Source organism: Sylvia atricapilla, chromosome 2 (assembly GCF_009819655.1).
Source record: "Sylvia atricapilla isolate bSylAtr1 chromosome 2, bSylAtr1.pri, whole genome shotgun sequence".
Lineage (NCBI taxonomy): Eukaryota > Metazoa > Chordata > Aves > Passeriformes > Sylviidae > Sylvia > Sylvia atricapilla.
This window is the reverse complement of record NC_089141.1, coordinates 83,328,589-83,344,650: the sequence shown is the minus strand read 5'-3', so window position 1 is coordinate 83,344,650 and position 16,062 is coordinate 83,328,589. Positions and strand designations below refer to the sequence as shown.

The 16,062-nt window shown below is 39.1% G+C and overlaps 1 protein-coding gene across 1 annotated transcript in view; it reads right to left on the bottom strand.

Moving 5' to 3' along the window:
• Nucleotides 1-16,062, bottom strand: part of GABRB3 (gamma-aminobutyric acid type A receptor subunit beta3) — a 116,958-nt gene that overhangs the window by 14,147 nt on the left and 86,749 nt on the right. The window contains exons 6-8 of the mRNA XM_066313581.1: nucleotides 15,434-15,571; nucleotides 7,446-7,598; nucleotides 1,443-1,687 (exon numbers count right to left, since the gene is read on the bottom strand). Of these exons, the coding sequence (XP_066169678.1) occupies nucleotides 1,443-1,687; nucleotides 7,446-7,598; nucleotides 15,434-15,571 (536 nt within the window). The remainder of the gene's footprint in view (nucleotides 1-1,442; nucleotides 1,688-7,445; nucleotides 7,599-15,433; nucleotides 15,572-16,062) is intronic.

The following is a 16,062-nucleotide window of genomic DNA, read 5'->3' as shown; positions in this document are numbered from 1 at the left end:
GCCAGGAAAAAAGATTACTATGTGGTATGAGCAGACCCAGGATATAAAAAGGGCATAAACTGGGTAAAAAAAGATACACTTTTATTAGTTAAGGTACTTATGATTATTTTGACAATGTAGATAAATTGATCTCAAGATAGAAGAACTGTCAGACATAGGATAGTATTGGATCCATTCACTCTTGTACTGAATTATGTAAATCATTTGAATGGATGAGATACACCAGATGGCTTCCAGCAGGAGAATTAAACCTTACTGTATACATCTGCATTACCTGCTTGCAGTTAAAATCTTTTCCAAGGCTTTCAATTTGGATACTCTTTTATTTTCCCATCTGTATTTTTTTATTATTATGACTATTTATTTTTCCAGTAAAGAGAATTTGTTTTCCTGATTATCTTACTTCTAAGCAGAACTGCCAATTGTGATGAGAATCTAGTTTCATAATACAGTGGACTAAAATGTGTTTATTGGTTCAGAATTGTTTCACATATATGAGTGCTGATAATTAGGTGTAGTTCTGCATTACATTTACTATAGCAGACAAAATCATTAGGATAAACAAATATAGCTTGAAATCACTTTTATGATACTGGTTTTGATAAACAGGTAGTAGTTTTGTCACTGTGAACTCAGTTCTACTTTATAGCAGCTAGGAAAAAAAACAGTCTTACTCAATAGAAATGAATGAAAAAGCCTCACTGGGAGAATTTTAGTAAAAAAAAGAAAGATGTTTTATTCAAACTTACATGGCATCTTAATGTCAGGTACTGCTGAATACAGTGAATTTTTCTTCCAAAGATTAAAAAAGGAGGTATTCACTGGATAAAGTAATACTCCAGGCAAGGAAATAGGCTGATGCATAGTCAGCACAGACCTTGCAAATACCATGCTTCAGAAATCAATCTGAAAGTTTCTCTAGTACATTTTCCTGCTGGTCCTAAACAGCAGCAGATGACAATGCCACACAAGGCACTGAACTATGCTGGCGAATTAATTAGCATGGCAGAACTAATCCTTTTTCTGCTCTCTCCCATGGTAAATGCATCTCCTCTAAGTGAAGTGATGAAAGGTGTGCTCAGATCCTGGATTCACTTACATAGGAAATGTATGTGAAGGGTTAAGATCACAGTTAGATTATATTTGATTTAGACAAATAAATGCCTTTGTAGATCTGATCCTTTATTTTCAAGCTGGCTTCCCTCCCACTGTTTTCTTCTTACACTTGTCATTCAGACCATACTTCCACATCTCCATGCCTACAAATATTCTTCTGTGTCAATTCCTGAAAATGAGAATGGCCAAGTTTGTCCACAAAAAGATGTGGGTGGTTGTCACCAGAAGGTGATGTTTTTATGCCAGCCTTTTCGTTTTTTTTTTCCATACCGATAGTCTTTGCAAAGTAAAAATAGAGAGAAGATACATTAATTAAAGAAACCTACCCGACTGCCTTCAAACCTTGAGCGATCGTTGTTTGCCTTTGTTGTTTTCTCTGCAAGTTTCTTCTGCCTTTGAGGGCCTTTTCCAAAGAAAATGTAGTTGACAAAGGCGTATTCAAGTAAGGCCAAGAAGACAAACACAAAGCAGCCCATGAGATACATGTCAATGGCTTTGACATATGGAATTTTAGGCAAAGTCTCTCGCAGGTGAGTGTTGATTGTTGTCATAGTCAGCACAGTCGTAATTCCTACATAAAAAAAAAAAAAAAGATCACATATCTTATAACTCCAAGCATTCAATTTTATTTTCATTCTTGGCAAAATCCCTGTCAGTGGGAAGATGCTTAAAAATGTGTAAAAGATGTCTTGAGGGTGACATCACTGCAAAAAAAGGGGAAATTAAAACTTGATGCATTATTATTCTCTTACAATTATTTCCTTCCTACGAGAGAGGGAACAGCTAACAAGGGGGTCATGGCAACAGCTAACAAGGGTTAACTCATGGCACCACTGCCATGAGTTAATGTAGCTTCATGGAAGCCAGTGCAGCTCTACTGAAAATCTCTTCCATGGAGACCAAACTGATGTGCAACAAGAACAGTGTTCACACAGATGGTGAAAGACTTCTCCCACAGTTTTAAATGTCTAAGAGTCAGGCAGTTGGTTGATGTTAGTCCTGTAAGGTCTCCTTGTAGTAGATGGGGAGAGACAGATACTTTTCTAGAGCAGTTCATCCCATCTATTTTAGATACCTATTTCAGGAAAGGACAGTATATAAATGGAATTTGAGATGACTAATTTGGAGCAGTAGGCTAGTTACATAGAAACAAGTGAGGTGAGCAATGAGAGACAGGTATGTGAATTTTTGGAAGGAAGAAGGAAGGAGAGCAGGATTTTTATAGAAACAAACCAGACACTAATAAAATATCTACAAAATATATCAACCTTATGTCAAGGTTTTTATCTAAGGATGGACATAGCACCTGAAAATATATTACAGAGCACTGTTTTGAAAATCTGGAAACAAAAGCAAATTTATTGTCAGTTTGCTTGAACTCACAATAAATCGCAAGATCTGGGTCTCTGCTGGAAATTCTATGGGAATTGCAAATCACAGGTTGCTGAAAACACTGATTTGTGGAGTAAGTCTCATTTCAAGGCAAGTCATTCTATTAGGTCTCCTCCATTACTATTTTCTTTGATTCCATAATTATACCATCAGTTTACAAGTAGTTACAAAAATACAGGCAGAACAAAAATAAAGGATGAAATAAAATTGCCACCGTATAATAAAGCACAGCTTCTTTTACCTGAAGGGATAAAAATAAAGACAATGTAACTCAAAATCAAGCTGTCAGTGTAAGCAGTGTCACTCCGGGGAACTGTTGTAATACCCTATGAGATTGTGTAAGATATTTTGGATATTTAGTAGGTTAGTGTCCTGTGGTTTTCAGTGCTTTTCCTCTAAACTGTGAAACAAGTGTGCATTGATGCCAGATGTCTGGTGATCCAGAAGATTAAGCACACTGAATAGAAAGGTGGCTATCACTAACCAAAGGGAAATACATTCCCTGGGAGATCCTGAAACCCTGCAGCCAAATGTCCTTCTGAAGCTCAAAAATTTATTTAAAAGCACAGCTGGAGGAGAAGAAGCAGACATTCCCATAAGAAAAAAAATTTAAAATAACCTTGTGATTATAGTCCTTCCCACAAAGGAGGACTCTAGAGATTATCCGCCTCACTCAAAGGACTGAATTTGGGAACTTCTAGGGCTAAGTAGCAAAAAGTTGAGAGAGCAGATTTGATAGGTTTGAATATTCCTCTTGAGATCAGCCCTATATCACCATCTGTCTGCAGCGTCCACAGCACAAAGTCTCTGGAATGAGCTGGCCTTTGCTCTGTACCTTGGCTTCACTCTGGAGGCAACTGTTCGGTTCAGTACAGCAAGGGATCAGGCACAGGGGAAAACATGGGAGTGAATGAATAGAACCAGGCTCTTGCAGAGAATATAGGCTTCTTGAAGGGATTGAGTAAGTTTGTGTCTCAAGAATTGCACAGAGAATTCTTCCCCAAACACTTAGGAAATCAGGTATACCTTCTCTGTACTGCACTTTTCAGTGCCAATCATATATGTCCAAAGGTACTATATTGCTTTTAAACTTTTATACCCCTTCACATTAGGGTGCCATGTAAGTTCACAGACACAACATAACTGGGAGCAGGTGTTGCCTCCTCCAGAGGCAGGAAGGCCCTGCAGAGAGACCTCGACAAATTAAAGGACTGGACAGGCAATCAGCAACTGTGTGAAATTCCCTAAGGGGAAGAGCTGAATTCTGCACCTGGGATGGGGCAAGCCTCAATGTACAGACAGACTGGGGAAGAAGAGGCTGGAGAGCAGTGCTGCAGAAAGTGCTGAGTTCTGGTTGATGTCAAGTTGAGCATGAGTCAGCAGTGCCCTGGCAGCCAGGGGGGCCAACCCTGTCCTGGGGTGTATCAGGCACAGCATGGCCAGCTGGGCAAGGGAGGGGATTGTCCCGCTCTGTTCTGAACAGGGGCAGTCTCACCTTGAATATTGTGTGCAGTTTTGGGAACCACAGTATATAAAAAAAATTGAAATATTAGAAACTGTCTGATGGAGGGCAACAAGGATGGTGAAAGGTTGTGAGGGGAAGCTGTATGACGAGCAGGGGAAGTCACTCGGTCTGTTCAGCCTGGAGACCTCATTGCAGCCTACAACTTCTTCATGAGGGGAAAAGGAGGGACAGAGACAGATCTCATCTCTGTGGTGGCCAGTGACAGAAGGCAAGGGAATGGCCTGAAGTTGTGTCAGGGGAGGTTTAGATTGGATTTTAGAAAAAGGTTGATTACCCAAAGGGTGGTTGGGCACTGAACAGGCTCCCCAGGACAGTGGTCACAGCACCAGCCTGAAAGAGTTCAAGAAGCACTTGGAAAATCCTCTTGGGCCCATGATGTGACTCTCGGAGATAGTCATGAGCAGGGACAGGAGTTGAACTCCCATGGGTCCCTTGTAGGATCTTCCAACACACTATTTTCATCTTCAGACTAAGAGGGGCTATTCAAAGGAACATAGGATTATACCCATGATACTGAACTTTATTATACAAACATCACAGACATAATCACCAAGGCATTAATTGTTTTCTGAGATGAAACTATTAGATGAATTTTTGTCCTCTCAAAAGGACTTTCTACCAATTGGAAATAGAACATCTAGTCTCCTGAGCTTGCCTTGTACTCACTGATTTTTGTTCTAATATTTGTCTTACAGTACTTGATGAACTTGTGCTACACAGAAATGGGTCACATGAGACAGTCTTGCTCCTTAAACAAGGAAAAATCTCATGAACCTGTAACAGAAGGGCATGGAATGTCACTGGCTATGGTAATTTCTGTCTAACCATCTGTTCTCTGCAGCCCTGGCCAGTATGTATCTGGATGCTGACAGTTGTGTTTGAAGTGCTGTCCTCACTTGGTCCACCTGAGTGGATCTCTGCTATCCAGTAGCTCATTTATGAACACATAAGAGATGTTTGGGTTCTATGCCCCACTTCCTATTAAGCTACTACTTAGCTTCAAGCTGCTTGCTAAACAAACACTGGCTGCTGAGTGGTAATGCAAACTGTGTCATGCCCATATGCACCAGCTAATCCTCAGTATATGCAGTTACTGCACAGTAACTGCAGTTAATCTACTGTATCTCCAGCTAACCAAATTCAGATGCTGGGTAATATGTTGCACAAAGGTGGCTACCCTGCCCGCTTTGGTATGTGGGACCTTGGGAGACATGGGGTAAGGAAACATGGAATCATAGGGACCTTGGCTGGAATCTGTGTTTGCTGTGGTACATTACAGAAAAATAAGAGAACTAGGGAGTTTGTTCCTGTTTTAAGACAATAAGAAAATACAGCAGGAACTTAGTGACAAGTTTTGGGTAGGAAGGTATGTGTAATTGGGAAGCACAGGGTTGAAGAGAGAATTTGCAACAAGATGAGAAGCAGAAGTATTTATAAGGACGTATAAATCTATTTCATCTTCCTTAGCTAGAGCTATCCCTGAGTATGCTTACGTTAAGGATGAAATATTTGCTGTGAGATGTTGTTATAGAATCTGTCCTGCTTCCAGCCAGAACAGGGTTAAATTTTGCAGTAGCCAGGAGGGAGCATGGTTAGGACCCAGAGGTTACTCTATACCAGCTCACATCATCGTCAAAGGTTGCAGGAATTGAGTCTTTTTCTGGGAGGAAGGCTTCTCTTCAGGTTGGGGCAAGTGTGGCCACCATTGAGCCACGAGTTCCACGATGAGCCTTTTTGCTCCTAAATCACTCTCTCTTTTGTATAATTTTGTTATTAGTATGTTCCTGATCCTGTTTATTTTCTTGTCTCATTGCTGTTTCCAGTAATTTTTTTCTTACCTCAGCCTGGGATCTTTACCTTTTGTGGCTCCAATTCTCTCCAGCCACTTGCAGGGGGAAGGGGGAGAGGGGGAAGCAAGCAGCAACGTAGTTTTTGGTAGAAGCTCTGAATTGGAGAATACTATTCCTAAACTACGACAGAATCACAGAATGGTTTGGCTTGGAAGGGACTTTAAGCACCATTTAAGTTCACTGCCATGCAAAAGGACCTTTCACTAGACCAAGTTGCTCAAAGACACATCTAACTTGGCCTTTAACACTTCAAGGGATGGGGAATCCACAACTTCTATGAGCAACCTACTTGTTCCAGTGCCTCACCACCCTTACAATCAAGAATCTCTTCTTAATCTAACATTTTGAAGCCATGTCCTGTCACTACATGTCCTTGTATGAAGTCCCTTTTCAGTTCTCCTGTAGGCCCCGCTTTGGGTACTGGAAGGTGCTGTAAGGTAACCCCAGAGCCTTCTCTTCTTTAGGCTGAACAAAACCAAGTCTCTTGGCCTGCCTTGACAGGAGAGATGCTCCAATTCCTGATCACCTTCATGGCCCTTCTCTGGACTCACTCACTTCACTCCAGAAGGTCTGTGACCTTATGTTGTGGACCCCAAACCCAGATCCAGTATTCCAGCTGGGGTGTCATGAGAGCAGTCGGGGAGAAGAATCGCCTCCCTCACCCTGCTGGCCATGCTGATTTTGGTGTAGCCCAGACACTGTTGGCTTTCTGGACTGCATGTGCACATTGCTGGGTCATGTTGAACTCCTTGGCAACCAACAATCCAAGTCCTTCTCCTCAGGGCTGTTTCTCAATCTATTCTCTACCCAGCCTCTATTTGTGCTTGGGATTGCCTGACCCACATGCAGGATCTTCACCTGGCCTCCATGAGGTTCATCTCTCAAGCTTGTCAAGGTTCTTCTGGAAGGCACCCCTTCTTTCCAATGTGTCAATTGCATGATTTTCTAGAGCCCTCCCTTATTTAAAGGATACCTTGATCTGAAAAGTTCTTGGGCAGGAATCACATACCTGTGTCAAATCCATGTTTTTCTGTCATGAGGTAAATGACACTTCAATCTGTCATAAACATGCATTTAACATACCACGTATCCTGAGGGCTGGGTGGCATGATATGGTCCATAGCTGATGTGCCCCTGTGCACTGAACTAGCAATGCTTCTTCTGGTTCTTCTGCTGGTCTGTTCCTACCAGTGTCAATTAAAGCATCAGGACCTCAGGAGGAGGCTTGGAGCCACATTTGTCCTCCCACACTGAGCTGGACTGAAGCCCACACTCAAGTATGATTGTGGAGCTGGTCTCTTAGATGAATTTACTGACAACAACATTAACTTTGATGAGAACAAGTCTGGGACCTGTATGAGCAGCTCATGTCAGAGATTAGTGGTAGCTACACTCTTGCATGGAGGGGAAAACATCACTTTTGAAGCAATACTAGATGACATGATTTTGATGCAAATTATTCTGGAATTTCAAAACACTTACATCATATTGTAGTTTTTAACAACCTCTGAAGGCTACATTAAGTCTGACATTTTAATGTCCCACTCATTCTTAGCACATACCAAGGGCAACTCTTGCTGCTGATGCATCATAATTGATCCAGAATGACACCCATGATAAAATGGTAATCAGTATGGAGGGCATATAGGTTTGAAGAATAAAGTAGCCAATATTTCTCTTCAACCTGAAGCTCAGTGAGAGTCTTGGATAGGCACCTGAGAAAAGGGAGAGGAAAACAGTGTTATTTATTCTGAAGGAAAGACACTTGTAGATAGCTGCCTTCAGTTTCTGCAGAAACTAGAGCATGCACATTTTGTGGGGTAGTATGACATCTGCAGAACAGTAGGGATGACACCTTCAGTGTATTACTCATTGGTAAAGAAACCTTGCAGTGAATACAGTGATCACCAAGTAATTTGTATTTGGGAAGAAAAGAGAGACAGTAAATTACTTTGGACTATTGAACAGATAGATATGCACCGGTTAGATTTTAAAAACAAATACTTAGGTCCCCAAGTAAAATGCTTATCCAAGTACAGTTTTCTTTATAGAATTAATATGGAGAGAATAAGTAATGTGCCTGGTTTTTTATTTACAATGAGGAATTGTTCAGGAGATGAGACTTCTTAATTGCATCTACTACTTAATTACTTTCTTATCGTCTGAATGATAAGAAACATGTGACCTGTGGCATCAACAATCAATTGTAATCAATCCCACTAAAGGAAAAGCCTTCAGACTAAATCCTCTAACATCAATTACAGCCAGCCCATCTTTTTCTTCCAAACATATTTTAAACAAAAAAAAAAAAAAAAAAAATTGAATTTTGTGTGTGTGTGTGTATATATATATAATTCACAAAGAGTTACAATTCTAAATATATTCAGATGAATATACTTAGAAATTTCAAATTGTTAAAAATAATTATGACTTTTTTCACTGAATGCAAAGATGATTAAATCTGAGTACAGCTGTATAAGAAAAAGGTAGTCATTTACATATTAGCTCCATGATTTCAGTGTTTGCATTACCAGTCTTAGATATACTTCTAACAGCTCATCTAAAAGATCTAGTTAGTCAACATCCTAAAAAAATTCAGCCCATACCAAGAACCCAATCAGATATTAGAATACTTCCCACCCATTCTAATGCAAATATGTAAAATATATGAAAGATTACAGCTAGAGAAAAAAATGAAAAAATAGAAACCTCTCTTAAAATTATATTCATATGTTTGCATATGAGCTAAAGAAACTACATTTGCCCATGAAGACATGAATGATGGATTTCCAAAGAAAGAAAGGGAAAGAAGGAATAGAAAACCACAGATTTCTCTTCATCACATTTCTGATAGTTTGTTACACTTTGAGTCATGTGAGAGAAAAAAGCCACACCATTTCCAGGCAGCAGGAGCACCAAGGTAATATCAAAATTTTGCAAATATCCTTAACTACTGTATCAAACAATCTCAGAACAACTATCACTGGGAAAAGAAATATCTGGTAGGTGTATCTGGTTGCTGTGATTACTTCAGTCAGTAGTATTTTTTTTTTCCAGAATGAAATGCCTTTTCATTCCACACACCAATAGAAGTGTATTGGTGGAATCAGAAGAATATATTTTATCCTGATCAGACCAAGGCTTTCTGCTGTCTGAAGCAGTTAACACAATTTTCAGCAAGCAAACATTTATACTTGCTTAACATCTTCATTTTCCAATGAACAATGTTACATTTCAAAAGACAAATTCTCTCACTGAAACCAGGCCTGCTTTTTTTTGCAAAGGTTAACTTTTTCATCTGGATTCTTCTGAAAATATTCCTGTGGCCTTGTGTCTGCAGGCTATATAAATAAACAGGAGACCACAATGAAATATGTAAACACTGCCATTGTGAAATACATTAAAAATGCAGCAGATCTGATCACTTTTCTACAGTAAGAGTAGAGCATCATAGAGAAATCTTTATAAAGCTCTGCTGAGAAAAATTATTTCTTATAATACACCACCCACTCAAAAGATTCTCTATAAATGGGTATAAAACTTTCCAGATGTCCTGGCCAGATCTGAATACCTGTGGAATATAAACGAGAGAGGCGACGACTGAAAAATTTCCCATAAAATACAGATTCTTTGATTAAACAGTTTGAAGGATTAACTCAGGAAAATTCAGTAGAACTGAATCAAAGTCAATTCTTGTTTGCTCCAGAGCCAAGGACCCTGGATGCACTAGGGAAATTCAGAGAATGAAGAGAGAACTTCACCGTTGATAAAGCACAGAAAATGGTGTGGATGAAAGAAGTGTGTATCAATAGGAGAGAGAATAATGCGTCACATATGTTAGTAATGTTCAGTAATGAAATCCCAAACTCACAGTCTGTGTAACAGAGTGAACTTTTAGACATTTATCTTGAATGCTTCACCTGTGACCATTATCCATTACCTCAGCACCATTTCTGTCTAATTAGATGAGGTAATTACTGAAACTAGTGAGGTCTGGCCTTAAAGGTGGACTCCCCAGAGAGCTGACCTCAAGGCCAGAGACACCAACCAAAATATGCTTCACGCACCAGGAACTTTGTCCTGAAGACAGAACCCCAAGAACCATGTCTGGGGCCAGGGCTGTCAGTGTTTTCTGTCTTCCTGCTCTGGACCTGGAGTTGACTGTAACAGAGAGATTCAGTTGCTAATCTGATGGTGCCCTGATCCTTTTGAGATGCCCTGTGACATCTTAGACACCAGCACACAGCTGATGGACATGATATACTCCCTACATCTTTTTGATCAGCATGTGGATACTACGAAGACTGCCTTGTACCCTCTCAACAGCAGCTGATTACGCAACTCACTTGAACTGCTTACACATGAGCTTGGTGTCTAAGCTCCAGCTGATCCAGTCAATCCAGCAAATGAAACCTAGAGAATTATCCACCACCTCCCAAAATGGACTCCTATAGGCTTACTGAATTTGCCTCCAGACTCCACCAATTGTATGGACTAGATTCTGACCAACTCAGACACCTTGTTCAAATGTAGACACTGAAATTATATTCACCATATATCAGAACAAGATGATTTCAAACCCTGTAGGTCTCAGACAGTTTTGATGGTGTGAGGTTCCCAGACAATCTAAACTGAAGTCTTACTGGCATTACAGATGCTTGCTGCAGTTGACATGTAGAGTATAGACTTTGTTAGGGTGTCAGGTTGAAATTGAAACATGAACTGGTAGCCCTGTTTTTTATCATACTGCATAGCCAGGGTTCTCCTCTAGGTACCTCTCCCTGAGACTATAAGAGGTTAGATTACTTTCAAGTGAATTGCTTTTCTGTCTTCAAAAATTATCTATTGACCCTGCCTCCAGCCTGCTATCTCTGCTACAGCATCTCACCTCCAGCAAACAGGCCACAGGAGTCTGTGGAAAAAAAACAATTAAAAGAAGGACCTGTCCTAATTTCCCGTAGTTAATTCCTCATCTTTGTCTGAAAGGCTAGAGCCCAGTGAAAAAGGATGGGTCCTAACCTTCATGGAGCAAGGACTGTAAGTCGAGATCTTTATTTATCTAAGAAGGATCCATTCTGTGGACTACTTATTTAATGTAAGTTGACTTCTGAGTAAGCTCAACAGTTACACTGTTACTTGTCTGATTATGATTGCATGATGATTTGTCAATTAATGCTCAGTACATTTAGAGATTAATTACTAGGAAATTCTACTTGTTAAAAATTTTGAATTTTTTCCCCCTTTACATTATTTTGCCTTGTTATCCTTCCTCCTATCTCATATAACACGTTGATGTATATGGGCTAATTTAAATACTATAGGAATAACAGAATTTTGCCAGAAGCATCTAAATCTAACAGTATTGGGAATGAAAGTACAAAAATAAATACTTAATCAATACTTCAGCCCCAAACACTCCTTTTTCACATATTTGGGCACTTGATAAAAAGAGATTACTTGTTTCTGTTCCAATTTCATTAAAAGCTAGCAAGCTGAAATATCTGGCTTCAAGGCTAAATTAATCTCTTGCTGTTTTATCCAAGTATTAAACAAGATAACAGAGCTGGTCAGTTACAGAATTCTTATTTTAATATGCTCTTCTGGGAAGGTTCTTTGGCTAATTGGAAATGTACTTTACATACTGATCTTACAGAATACAGCAAATATTTCATTTTCAAATCTTTTGAGATTACCCTCCTCTTACCAACAGGTTGCTAATACGGCTTTGAGCGCTATGTGACTTTGAAGCTTTTAGGTGGTGTTTTACATATCCCCATTCCTGTTCATTACCTAAGTATTTCCAGGCAGCAAACGTTCAGGAGGCAGATTCAGGTAACAGACAGCACTACATTTGGGGTGTTTGAATGCAGACATTTGCACATGGGTGGAGCATGAGCTGTTAGTGGAAACCATGGAGATACAGACTTGGAGCCAGCTGATTCTAAGGATGTGATTTAACTGCCTATACTGAGGTGTCTAAGCCCATTTGAGATGTGATAGGCAAAGAAGAGCAGAACAAAACACTACTTAAGTAAGCAATACTGGAGCAACTAGACGGTGAATATAGGACAAGGGTGTAAGATACCAGAACAGTAGCCTAACTGCTAACAGGATCTTCTACAGCAGCTCAAGAAGCAGCAGACTGTTATGTTTAGGCAACTGAACAGTGTCTTAAAATATTTATTTGAGAAAACAGAGGTATTCAAGAGCTGAACAGCTCTTTAGGCTTCACTGACAGCACTGAGTGGATAGCATTTGACTGTGTGCTTAATTCAGTTACTGACACACGGGCATCCAGTGCCATTTAAATATCTTATGGTATCCTGTTGGTGTTAAAAGGATAGTCAAAACCAGGTATTTCTTCTTCATAGCAGTTTAAAAATCATGAATAAAGGGAACAAGGTATTGTACATGGCTTAGCTGATACCTTCTAGACACCTGAAAGTTTTATTTAATTTAATTAATTTAATTTAATTTAATTGATTTATTTAATTCAATCAAGTGTTCTCTTTTTTTAAACTACATGACCATACTTATTTCTCCACTAATCTCAGTTATGCCATTTTCTAGATTTTCACTCACACTTGCTTATTTTCTATAGCCCTCTTCTCTTACTCCATTACTGCCTTCCAGAGTGCTACCCTTGACCATGAATACTAAGCTAAAGCATTATCAAGGGAAATCAGAATTCTTTTTATGATGAGATTTGTGGGTTTATTTGTTTCTTTTCTTTTCTTCCCCAAAAAAGATCATATTGGCTCATTTCCAGTCTAAGATCAACAACAACCCCTATAATTCTACACACAAAACCCTGGCATAACCTGGCACTCTTTATCGTTAATTTGGATAGGAACAATTAGTTGCACAGATGCTGTATATTGAACTTGTTCATACTGAATTTTATACTTTTTCTTCAGACACATTTTGTTCATTTGGCAAGATAAATTTTATAATTTTTTTAATTTTAATTTTTTAAATTAATTTTTATTATTTTTATTATTATTTTTAATACTTCCATTCTATAAGAGGCATGCAGTTCCTCCACAATTCATGCAGCTCCACCCAGATTTCTGTCATTATCGATGAGGGTTTTCCCATGCTTATCACTGCTTCTCAGTAGTAACTATGGGAACAGATTTTTTCCTTTGCCTAAGTTGCACAAGATTATACAACTCATTTTCTCTTGAAGGACAGGAGAAGTAACTAATCCAAAAGCTGTTTATGGCATGACTCTGAAGTCATCTTTTTGTTTTATTCAATCAAAGCACACTAGAACTGGAATCTCTGAAATGTTCACTGAGATACTGCGCTCAAAGAACTAACATCTCCCCCTGAGACTTCTATAACCTCAAAGCCAAAAACATGCCTAACTTATTTTCCAAAAAATGTAGAAACTGGCCCCAATTACTAAGACTGTAAGAAACTCTTAAGAAGAAACTTGAAAAGCGCCTGCTGACTTTATGTATCTGATCTGCTGGCATGCTTTAGATTTAGATTTAAACATGTGGTTTCGAGAAACAAATGTGATGTTTCCCTACATGAAAATACTTGTCATAAAATTTCATAAATAATCAAGCATTTTTATAATGTCCTGTATCAAAGCAATAGTAAATTCATCAGTGAAAAAAATTAAATGTTTCAGAAAATGGTACAAGAAACATGCTGTTCTCTGTTACTCCCTAATGCCAAGCTGTCTTAAACCCTGAAGCAAGAGACTTTTTTATTTCTTTCACTGTTTTTTTTAAGAACCATTAATATTCTGAACATTTGGTCAGTCACAGAAATGTGTGCTCCTAGTTTTTAGTCTCTCTTGCATTTGTCGCATATCTCTTTAGATTTCTCATTTTCCTGATTTTTACACATCTCTCATCCCTACATTACTAAGTCATGCATTTAGTGAAATATTTCATACTGAATTAAAATGTAGTCTTGGACTGTCATAAAAGTCACTCCACAAATAAGTTTTCTGCGTTCTCATTGTTATATAGAAGAGCCTTCCTACAAAAGCACATCCAGTCCTGTGGAGGGGCAGGTAAGCCCTGGTTGCCAAAGGTGACAGGCAGGATATAGGATTAGAGCAACTGGTTCTCTATAGAAAAAAAAAATCTTCCATTCACAATGGTAAACAAGAACAGCAGCAGTTGGCAAACCCCCTCATTCTAATTTCAATCCCAGCAATATTTACATTTTGTTCTGAAATACAAGTTGTGTTTCTGTGTACTTTGAAACAGATGCTGTGTCCAAAGAGTGGGTGAAGTGATGCTTACAAACATGATTGAGCTATGCTTCATTTGTTCTAGTGTGCTGAGACAGATGGAACAGCACACTCCTGTGGTCTGAACAGCATAGGAAATCTGAAGGCCCCCAATAATGAGCCAAATAATGGCCCCACATGTGGTGATGGCTTTTTGTGTTGCTTTGGTTTTGTCACGCATATTCCTATTTTGGTGTCAACATCAAATATGTAAATCAACGTTGCACTTTGTAATCTAAAGACATCCAGTGCTGTGAGTTACTACTAACTTTTATTCCATCTTCAAGGAAACAAGCAGGGATGTAATTTCAGCACCTAGCAATGACAACAAACGCACTGGAAGGCTATGTATAAAGTACTACATATCCATCAGTGCAAATCAAGAGATAAAAAACATTACATTCACTATATAACAACAAAACAAACAGGCACTGAAAAGTTCCAGGGAGGTGTTTACGAAATTGGTGGCTTTTTGACCTGGAATGCCAAAACACATTTACGTATGATCAGTTACTTTCTAGGCTACACTTACATTCATGATTCAGAGGTGAATGACTTAGTATTTATTTAGATCATAGATATTTAGGTGTCTAGCTAAGTATCACATACATACATGAAGAAGAAAACTAAACAAGGAGGCAAAAAATCACAAAATGGTTTGGGTTGGAAGGGAACTTAAAGCCTACATAGTTACACAACTCCACAGCCCTAGACAGAGACACCTTTGACTAGACCAGGCCCCTCAAAGCTCCATCCAACCTGGCCTTCAACACTTCCAGGGATGGAGCATCTACAACTTCTCTGGGCAACCTACTGTCTCAGTACCGTTACAGTAAAGAATTTCTTCCTATACCTAATCAAAATATACCCTCTTTCAGTATGAAGCCCTTTGCCCTTGTGCTATCATTACACATATTTGTAAAAAGCCCATCCCTAGATCTCTTGTTATCCCCATTAAGTACTGGAAGGCTTCTAGAAGATTCTCTTCTCCAGGCTTAACACCAACTCAGCCTGTTTTCATCACAGAGGTGCTCCAGCCCCTCTGGACTTGTTCTAACAGGTCCATGTCCTTCTTGTGTTGGAGGCCCCAGAGCTGAATGCAGTACCGCATGGAGGTCTGGAATTTTCATGGGCTCCTACCTCCAGGCTTTGTCAAGTAATTTCATGACAAATTATCCAAACATGCAACACAGACTACATATTTTGACTGGTAATATTAGTTAATTATCATTAATAAAACAGTAATTTTCATGCACAAGAAAACTAAACACTGAATGGGCAAACAGCAATACTTGCCTGTGGCAAAGACAACATTCTTTGACACCAGTCTGTATTCCACGATAGAGAACTGAGGAAGTTCAATCCTCTCCACGCCAGTGACTGCGTTATCTCCACCTCTCCAGTAGAACTCTATGTCATCAGTTGTGTAGCCATCTGCAGGCAAAGCAAGGAAGGCATAAATAACAGTGGACTCAAACATAGCTTCAAACATGCAGCTTTTGTTTGAGACAACAAAAAGAACTGGAACAGCTGGAGAGCTGTATGGTTTTTTGCCTATGGGAAGGTCTCCCAAATTGCTACAACGTTACAGTCTGCCTAGGAATTTTAGGCAAAATACTCAGCTTTCTTTTCATCTTATCCTTTTTTTATCACTCATCATTCACTAATGACCACAGTGAGAAGAAAGCATTAGCCAAGATTTAGGATAACAAATGCATTTAGCACTGAAACCAAATGTATATTTACACTGATAATCACCAGAATAAGGTTGATTATTCATGGAAGACAGAGAAACATAACTGGGGCAGACCTTTTCCACTCAAAATAAACTGTGAGTTGCATCATTTCTGCTAGCTTCCACTAGTGAAGGACTACAGCTGAATATGGAATATATACTAATATTTTTCTGTATATGGCCCACAATT